At 36.1% G+C, this 10,240-nt stretch overlaps 1 protein-coding gene and 1 long non-coding RNA gene across 10 annotated transcripts; one reads left to right on the forward strand and one right to left on the reverse strand.

The window, feature by feature from the left end:
• The first annotated feature begins 849 nt into the window (after nt 1-849).
• LOC112714805 (isocitrate dehydrogenase [NAD] catalytic subunit 5, mitochondrial) lies at nt 850-4,631 on the forward strand. 9 transcript variants are annotated; one of them, XM_025766477.3, is made up of 4 exons: nt 850-1,882; nt 1,988-2,062; nt 2,587-2,757; nt 4,290-4,631. In XM_025766477.3, exons 1-4 carry the CDS (start codon nt 1,610-1,612, stop codon nt 4,299-4,301), a joined length of 531 nt encoding a protein of 176 aa, XP_025622262.1. In that variant the 5' UTR covers nt 850-1,609; the 3' UTR covers nt 4,302-4,631. The 9 variants fall into 9 exon arrangements, with proteins under 9 accessions (XP_025622262.1, XP_025622263.1, XP_025622260.1 ...); XM_025766478.3 differs by having other exon boundaries at nt 4,294-4,631; XM_025766475.3 differs by lacking the exon at nt 4,290-4,631 and adding an exon at nt 3,574-4,177.
• A 460-nt stretch (nt 4,632-5,091) lies between these two features.
• LOC112714807 (uncharacterized) lies at nt 5,092-7,624 on the reverse strand. Its single transcript, XR_011867043.1, has 2 exons — nt 7,390-7,624; nt 5,092-5,586 (listed from the first exon to the last, which is right to left on the reverse strand). It is a non-coding gene; the product is annotated as an uncharacterized lncRNA (long non-coding RNA).
• Between the last annotated feature and the right edge of the window lie 2,616 nt (nt 7,625-10,240).

The following is a 10,240-nucleotide window of genomic DNA, read 5'->3' on the forward strand; positions in this document are numbered from 1 at the left end:
GGAGTTGGCTTCTTCATTATAGTGGATCACTCTAGGCGACCCTTCCTCAATCTCTACTGGGATCATTGCCTCCATTCTGTACGCTAATCGGAAGGGTGATTCCTTTGTGGTGAAATGTGGCGTTGTTCGATATTCCCATAGGACTTGTGGGATTTGTAAGTACAAAAACATCAAATTTTTTATTCACTATACATAAAACGAGATATTTATACATTTAAAAAATACAAATACATACATTTTCAAAAGAAATTGACCAGACTAAGTCTAAGCCATACTGAAACTTTTTAAAAATGTATTTAATATTTTTTTTCTTTTTTAGATCTATAACTCTAATTCGAAAAATTTTTAAGCTAAAAACTTACTTGTTTTTTTTATTAATATAACTTATAATTTCATGATAAATTTCTTCATGAAATAATTGGAAGCACAACCGCGTGCCCATGCTCCGGATGATGAAGAACAAGTACAGCTGGATGCACATGTCAAAACATAAACAAGGAATTATTCATGCAAGAAATAATCATCTATTCATTGTAACCATATTGTTGTCAAGACAACCATAATTTTTAAAACCAATGAGTTAAAGGATAAATACCTAAAACATCATCAAAAAGGAGTGTTTCCTTAGACGGATAAGCTGGGATGTGGGGTTTCGTCCTGTTGCCGATTTTCGACGCGCCGCTGTTGCCGTTGCTGCCTCCGGCGTAGCGCATATCAATTCTTATTCGTCCTCGGTCGTGTGAATCCATCATCCTTGGCAGACCCTTCCTAGCCACAGCAAGGGCTGTGATTGATGTTGATAGAGGAGAGTTGATCATTCAAGTGAATGGAGAAAAAAAGTTAAAATATAAAATTCAGAAAAGTAAAATATTAAAATATCAAAAAGAAAGAAGAGTGGAAGAAAGAGAAATAGGAATAAGCCACAAGTTAAATAGATACATCACTTATTCCTCTTGACTCATATGCTCTTCCCTGTGGGATCGACCTCACTCAACAGTGAGTTATTACTTGGCGATTCAGTACACTTGCCGAAAGAATTTGTGTTGTGCAAATTTCCTGTCATCAGCAGCTTCTTTTAACATCACGAATTATAGATCAAATAGGTCCCCTAAGATACTATTATAAGACAAATAGGTCCCCAACATGAAAATGGTGCCGTTTGCATTCTCTGTCTAAGTGGGGACGAATTTGTCCTTCCCGAAACGATGTCGTTTTACCCTTGGTTCCAATACGACGTCGTTTTGTCCAGTGTGAATGGGGACCAAAATGTCCTAAAGGTGACATGTCACAGTTAACCTGACACGTCACCACTTTAACTGGATCAAACGGTTTTGGAGACGTATTTGGGGATATCTGAGAACCTCAGGGTCGAAATTTTACTTAAATTTTGTTGGGGACAAAATTGTCGGATGGTAAATTTCTTGGGGACCTATTTGGGGTATTACTCTAAAAGAAATAAGGATTTCTGTCAGTTATCTAAACCCTCCTAAAAATTGCCTTCCTCTCTCTATTTGTTGTTACCTCCTTTTCAGCCGGTCTCCTCCTAATTCACTGGTGCCGCTCTAAAGCACACACCAGCCGCCGTCTGACACAGATTCGGCTGACGCCAATGTCTACAAAGGCGACCGCCCAGCAGCACCCTCCATTTGTGTGCGTCGTTCCCGCCGTCCTGCAACTCCCTAGACGTGCAGCCATTCCCTCGCAGCCGGCATGTTTCTCCCTCCCGACTCGCCCTTTCTCTGTGACGGAATCAACCACGGCCACCGCCACCGCCGTTCACGAACACTTGCAACGTCCCTGCAGCCACAAACAAGGAAGGCGCTTGCGTCATCCTCGCAGGTATCTGCTATTCACAAGGCCAATGTTATACAGAAGACTAAAGGTCTTTTCCTCAAGATCTATCATTATCTTCCAATTACTTATAAATATCTATCTTATTTTATTTGTGAATCTAATAATAACCATCTATTTTTGAATTTTGTTTTAGGACAGTCGTGAGGTTGTAGAGGAGTACTCTGAGATAAAGTATGAGGAAGTTATCATTGAAAATGGCTGCATGATGGTATATTTGTGAATTTGGATTTAGAGTGTAATTGTATTTGAAAATTCATTTTGAGTATTGAAAATGGAATTACTCTCATTTATTTTTATAATCTACAACTTGTAAAAAATTCTACTCTTTTTGCTATCTAGTGATGTCAAACCTCTATAGTAATATTATTAGTGACTTTTGTGCTGGCTTAGTTGGGAATTTAGGTTAGAATTTGGGTTTGACAGTAAGATAAATTTTGCACTTTGATCGATAAATTCTAGAAGTTACAATCTTATCATCTGACATCATTTCATACATGTTTCTGCTGCAAGATTGGTGAAGGAGGTATTATCATCAACTTATTATAGAATATGAGATTTGAATGCATGTTTCATGAAGGTGCTCAAGATCAGTTTGCCCTTGTGATTTCATAAAACTAATTTGATCTTCTCTTTTTTTGAAAAACAAAATTGTGAATAATAATTGTTGTCAATTTATTTTTGTGGTAGTGGTTATAAACATGTTCTAATCTATAAAACTTTGTGCTTGTGTAGAATATGGCAAATCCAACTGCTTTAATGTTGAGTGGTGTTTCAATATTGCGCCATTTGAATTTTCATAATAAAGCGGACCAAATTCAAAATGCCATCTTTAATACAATTGTAGAAGAAAAGTACCGAACTGCTGATCTTGGAGGCAAAGCAAAGACAATCGAATTTACCAATGTAAGTATTGATCATCTCTAAATTATGCTCTTGAGTAGACAAGGAATTCTTATTAACAAGGGAATGTGCTCTCATTACCGAACTACAAATTGAATATGACTTTATTGTATTAGTTTTAGAATAGTGCTATTCTTGATTAATAATGCAGGATAATATACAATGAATAATTTACTTATGTATTGCTACAAATAGACTCGGATAGTTCCGTAATGTCTTTTTATTCATGTAATTGATTAATACAATAAGTATTATTGCTGTTTATATTGCTCTTATTCATTGATTTTTTTCCACATCAATGATTAAGTTGCATCATGTACTATACTTTAAACCATTTAAACTAGTAGAATGTTCATTTTACTATGATTGCAGATGGTTCTTTTCATTCTAAAGTGGATAATTATTTTGGGTATACCATTTGTAGTATAATTTAGGGTTAAGTACTTTTTTCGTCCCTAAGGTTTTAGGTCAAAATCAAAATCGTCCCCAATCTTTTTCGTATTAAAACCATCCTCAACGTTACAAAACGTTATAAAATCGTCTTTTTGTCCATAAACAATTTTTTTCAGACAATTTTGCCCTTAAAAAAAATCCCTTTTCCTATTTCTCTCTTTCTTTCTCCAGACTCCTGCTCTCCCTCACCAAATCATCAAAACCAAACTTTTCCTTCCGTTTACTCTCCATGATTTAGAAGCACATAAAAGATTATAACTTTGATGGAATAGGATTCAACAGCTGAAGAAACTCGATCTGGGTCTGAATGGGAGCACGATTATGAGAAAATTTTTATTTTTGTTCTTTTTTTCCTCTAAAATTTAGGTAAGTGAGAGAAAGGACTGAGAAGAATGTTTGTTTCTGGGGGAGACGACAAAGCACCGCAGCAGTTCTGCATCAGAGCGATTATCACCGTCTGATTCGAGATGGCGTCGGGATGGGTGAGAGAGGAAGTGGAATTGGAGTGGGAAGCATTATGATAGGAGGAGGGGTGTTCAATGGGGAGGCCTTCGAATTCATCCTTGTCCAGAAATCAAAGGTGGTGGGCGGCAGTTTCGGGAGATCGGAAGGTGCGGGTTTGGGATCAAGTTCTGAGAAAGGGAGAGGTGGCGCTTGTAGTGGCTGCTGGCTTTCGATGGACGGCGATGGTGGGTGGCAGTTGGAAGGAAGAGGAAGAAGAAAAGAAATGGAGGAAGAAGGAGGGTGGAACCGGCGCACTGAAGGCGGCGGTGGCCAGAGGTTGATGGCAGTTGGTTCCCGCACCATCACTTTCTTCCTTCTCTATTCGTTCTTCCTTTTTTATTTTTTTTATTTTTGAAAAAATAACCATCATTTCTTTTTTTTTTAATTTTTGTTGTTGATTTTGAATCTGAAGTTGCGATTGATGATTGCTAAAATTGTTGTTAAATTTAAAATTTTTGTTCATTTATTTTGTGGATGTTGTTGTTGCTATTGATTTATTTTGTTGTTACTGTTGCTGAATTTACTGAAATTGCTGAATTTGGTTATTACTGTTGCTGAATTTAGTTTGTGGTTGACAGATAGTGATTTAGAAAGAAAGAAGGTGTGATGGTTATTGTGACAATGGTGATGACGAAGAGAAAAGAGAGAGGAAAAAGAAGAGAGATGCGTAGCGATGATGATACAGAAAAGTTAGTGGTGAGGTAAGAAGGGGTTTTTTTGTTTAAGGGTAAAATTGTCCAAAAAATATCGTTTACAGACAAAAGGACAATTTTATAACGTTTTGTAACGTTGATGATGATTTTAATACGAAAAAGGGTCGGGGACAATTTTGATTTTGACCCAAGACCTTAGAGACGAAAAAAATACTTAACCCTTTAATTTATTACCTTCTCTTGATATAAAAAAAATTTAAAGAGAAACTAAAATAGGCCGGATATTCATTTCACTAGGTAAGACGATGGTTATTTGCTTGTAATTTGGTTGTTTGTTTGATTTGGATTAGATTTAATATAATTTTTCTAGATTAAAAGACTTTGTTAAAAAATATTATGAGTGTGGTGTCTATTATAAACTAAAATTTTACTAACACGCTTGATCCTATTTAAGTTAGTTATTTTTTAAAACTATAAATTAGTAAATTATAAAATATATGTCACTACAATCTCATTATTACACAATTTATCATATGCACTAATGATTTTTTCTTTAAATCAATGATGTTCTAATCTTCATTTAGCAGGAAATATATTGTTATTGACCAATTATATTTCACCATGTCTTGGAAAAATTAACCACATCATTTTTTTCCTTTTTAATTAGTAGTAATTCGATAGTTAAAAAAAATTTATTCCTGCAATATATGTTCAATAAGATAATAAATAAAAAATATAAATTGATTGCACATTTGATAACCAAAAGAAAGAAATCAGGTACAAGAAAAATCCACCTTATTATGTTTTCTATACAAAATTGTAGAAAGATTAAAGCGATGAACTTTTCAATTTAATAGCTATTTGTTACTACCTACTACTACTATGCATATTTGAAATAGAAGATATAAACAAAATACTTAGCATAACTACCACTCAAAAATATCCCACTCATCATTAACAAGATCCTTGTGATCATGATTTTTTAATTTTTTCATCTTCTTCTCCGTCAACTTCAGCTTCTGCTTTAACTTTTGAAAATTGTAAGAACAATCCTCCGACATCTTCAACTAAACAAGTTAAATTGTAAACAACCTTATCAAAGAATTGCAAGAAACTTATCCCTTTCTTCAGACAAATCGAGCAGATGAAATTAAAATTCCTTAAGTTTAGTTGCAAGAATTTTCTTTTCTCCATAAACTCTAGCACACCCAAACAGCAATATCTGCAGTGAAAATCAACCATCCAGATAGATATTAAAGTAACCATTTGTTTTATGTCAATTTAGAAATGAATATTCGAGTCCAGAGCTTGTTTTAAACATCAAATATACATTTGGTTACTTAAAAAATAAGACATCCCTCAAACATCACTTGATTCAAACAAGCTATTAATAAAGTAAAATCTACATAGGAGTTACTATGATGAAAACCAACCATCCAAATGCATATTAAAATAACCATTCGATTTGTACCATATCACATCATGTTTAACATGAATTATTAGCAAAGACAAAAGCAACCATACATCTAATATTAAGGCAACATGGTTATATTGAATTATCCCCAAAGACAAAAGCAAACTGATATTTAATTGATCGACTTATTGAGTACATCGCTCGACTTGAGAACCATATATGCATTTAAATTACTTCAACAAATCTTTAAAAGGACTCAGATACAGAGCTTGGTTGCTTACAAACAAGAAATGCGTCAAACAACACCGGATTCAAACGAGATATGTTGCCCGGAGATTCTTTAAAGAGCTATATACACAAGAAGAGGTGCCAGAAGTTTACATTGAAGATGGCCTCCTACCAAGAATTACAGCTAAGCAGGCGGAGAAGCTAGAAATAATCCCAACTGATGAAGAAATACCAAGGTTGCGAGAACCGGATCGGTCAATAAACCGGTAAGGTCACTGGTTCAATGGTTCACTGGTTCGACCGGGATTGAACCGGAGTTCAACCGGTTTAATTAAATATTAAATAAAATTATTAAACTTAATAAAATTCAATAATTTATAACTTAATAAAATTTAATATTTCACATAATAAATTATCCATTACTTAAGATTAGAGGTTCACAAACAACTTCAAACATCAAAGACAAGAAAGTCAAAGACAAGAAATCAACTTCATGCAGCTTGACAGTCACAGAAATCAACTGAAGATTCACGAAGCAGCAAAATTCATGAAACAGCAACTCCAAATTGAGGATAATATTATTGAAAAAGACACAAGTTGTTGAAAGAAAAACCACCTGATGAGACAATATGATTAACCTCTTAATACATTAACAGGATCAAATAACATAAATTTCGACAAACTATTTAACTGTCTTAACTTAGTTTAGTATAACGTATAAACTTCAAGCAATCAAAGTTACATTGCACTATTTATTTCTATTTATTTATTTATTTATTTTTGAAGTGTGAGATGAATAAATGGCCACAATTATTGGTGGGTGAAGTTGTTAAAAAATTCCATTACTTGTTTTGAAAAGTCTTGGACAGAGTGAATAAAACCAAAACAGAACAGACAAGGCCACAAACGAATTTAAGTAATTGGTGCAATACTCAACAACATGGTCTCAGAGGTAAGTAAATGCAACATCGTATTAATATTAACTATTCTAGGTGTACACAAAAAATAACCAATAATATAGATATTGACCAAGGAATAGCTATAATCTCCATTTTTAGTGCGCCAAGTTACACTGTATTAAGATTTAAGACTCTTATCATGTGTGAATTTTAATCAGTTAAATCCATATTAAGTCGGATCCAGTGTCCAATGTTAACAGATAAAATGGAGATTCTGGGGAATGGGGTGGGATGCGCTCGAGGGACAAGCCATGAACAGAAACATCTTTAGCCCAATTTAAGCAGCAAAAAATTGAAGCATCAAAATTAAACAGATATAGGAACAGAAACATCAAAGATAAACATGAAGTCATGAACAGAAAGGAACATGAACAGAGAGCAACATGTTTTCTGTGATAGAGAAGAACAGGAACAAGAACAGAACCATGAACATAATCATGCCCGCATACATGAACCGAGGTGGAAGGAAGAGTATTACTGGCGAGCTGGGCGAGGTGGAGAGCTGGGCGACGACGGTGGAGGTGGGGAGCTGGGCGACGGCGATGGAGGAGAGGTGCGATGGCGATGAGTGGCTGTGGCCTGTCGGAGGGTGAGAGGGTGAGAGAAACTGAGTGGCTGTGGCTGAAGAGGGTGAGAGGGTGAGTGGCTGTGGCCTGTCCGATTTAGGGTTCGTGGCTGAAGAGTGAAGATAGCCCTTTTCTTTTTTTTTTCCCTTCAAAACGACGCCGTTTTGAAGTTTAATTTTCAAACTAATAAACCGTGAAAAAATCGGACGGTTCTCCCGGTTCACCGGTTAACCGCCGGTTCGACCGGTTTTTTCATCGGTTTTTTGTCAGCCGATTTCTGACCTTACCCGGATCGGTTAGGTGACCGGTTCTCGGTTTTTCCAGTTGAACCGGCCGGTCCGGTTCAGTTTTTAGAACCATGAGAAATACAGAATGCGGTATGGTCATGCGAGTCAACAAGAGCGTCGAGTCCGGATGGGTACAACCTTGGATTTATAAAAAAAATGTGGGGTACATTGGAAAAGGAGTTCTCAGGTATGGTGAAGGGTTTCTTTGTTGAAAGATGCCGGAAGAAATCAATGTAACATGGGTGGTATTGGCTACAAAATCAAGAGGCAAAAAAGAGATAAATGACCTTCGACCAATAAGCATGGTCAGGTGCGTTTATAAGGTGATATCAAAATTGATGGTAGCAAGGCTGAGACCGCTCATGCAAGAGTTAATTGGGGAGGCTCAAACAACATTTGTGCAGGCCAGATTTTAAATGGGACGCTTATAGCATGTGAAACAGTGTCTTGGTTGAAAAAAACAAATAAAGAAGGAGTTGTGGTAAAATTAGATTTCAAAACGGTATATGATTCCGTTAGGTGGAATTTTCTTGATCATGTGCTTCAGAGAATGGGGTTTGGGGTTACGTGGAGGGCATGGATACAAGGAATGTTGGAGACAGCAACCATGTCAGTCATGGTAAATAGCTCCCCGACTAAACCGTTCCGCATAGAAAGAGGACTCAGACAGGGTGATCCGATATCACCGTTCTTATTTGTCCTGGTGGCTGAGGTCCTAAATAAACTGGTGGAACGAGCATTAAGTGTACAGATGATAGATGGTTTAGTGGTGGGTAAAAGAGGGGTATCGCTTTCGTACCTTTAGTTTGCGGATGATACTATTCTCTTCTGTCCTCCTAAACCTGGGGTCCTGAGAAATCATAAAAGAATTCTGAAGTGGTTTGGCTTAATGTCAGGGCTAAATATCAACTTTCAAAAGTCAATCATCATCCCGGTGAATTGCAAACAAGAGGACATAAGAGGATTGAATGAGGCAATGAGTTGTGAGGTAAGAACACTACCTATTACATACCTTAGCATTCCATTGGGAGCAAGTCCAAGAAGAGCTGCAACGTGGCAACCGATCTTGGATAAGATAGAATGGAAGCTAAGTAGCTGGAAGTCGAGTTTGTTAACAAAGGTGGGGAGATTGGTAATTATAAAATCGGTGATAAATAGCTTGCTTATGTATTTTCTTGGCCTCTTTAAGATGCCAAAAGAAATTGCAAATAAAATTATACAGGTAAAAAGGAGATTCTTCTGGGGAAACAAAAAAAAAAGAAATTTATGCCAACAATCAAATGGAGCACTATTCAAAAGTCTAGAGAGCACGAAGGACTTGGAGTTGGGGATATAGAAATGAAAAATGCAGCCATGTTGTTTAAGTGGTAGTGGAGGTACTCGAATGAAAATGAATCACTGTGAAAGAGAGTAATTGGATCTTGTTATGATATAGACAAGAACATGCCGGTTGAAGAACACAATGATAAAAGATTTAATGGTCCATGGAAGGAGATTGTGAACATTGAAAAGAAGAATGAGTTGTACAGAGAAATTTGCAAGGAGGGATGGAGAAAATGTATTAGAAATGGTAAAGAAACAAGGTTGTGGAAAGATATATGGATTGGGAATGTATCACTACAAGATAAATTTCCAAGGCTATTTGCGGTTTCAAATCAGAATAATAGCACTATATATGAGTGTGGGGTGTGGATCGGTTCATCATGGGTGTGGAGTCTCCAATGGCAAAGGAATTTTTTTGAGAGGGAGAGAGTACAAATAGAAGAATTAAATAACATTTTAGATAGTGTGTTCTTATGTGCAGGTAACAGGGATAATGCCTCATGGAGATTTAGCTCGGATGGAAGATACAATGTGAAATCATTCATCAACGTAGCCGAAGGAAAAATATATGGGGAGCCAACTATGAAGTATGTCTTTGATGATCTATGGAGAGGATTGGTACCACCTAGAATTGAGATGCTCATATGGTTTGTGATAACAGATGGGTTAAATACAAAGGACAAACTAATAAAGAAGGGAATCATAAGCCAAGGTGAAGGGACTTGTGTTTTGTGTGAGAAGGCGCAGGAGTCGGTAAATCACCTTTTTCTTCATTGCTCTTTTTGCTCAAAATTGTGGTATATGGCCTTGAATGCGGGTTTTGTGTGTTAAGTAGGAGTAAATGATGTTAGAACTTGGCTTGAGGATTGGATCAATTGTGATGTGTGCAATATGTAAAAAAAAAATGGATTATGTTATTCTTTTGCTATTTTGTGGACTGTTTGGAATTGTAGGAATAGGAAAATATTTGAGAATAAAATTATTATTTTATAGAGAAGTGAGTGGAAAAAAAGTAAAAACAATAGTAAACCAATGGTATGAGGTGAAAAAAGTGAGAAGTCGTGTATATAGGAGAGAAGTACAATCTGAAGAAGACAGA

This window comes from Arachis hypogaea, chromosome 10 (genome assembly GCF_003086295.3).
Source record: "Arachis hypogaea cultivar Tifrunner chromosome 10, arahy.Tifrunner.gnm2.J5K5, whole genome shotgun sequence".
NCBI lineage: Eukaryota > Viridiplantae > Streptophyta > Magnoliopsida > Fabales > Fabaceae > Arachis > Arachis hypogaea.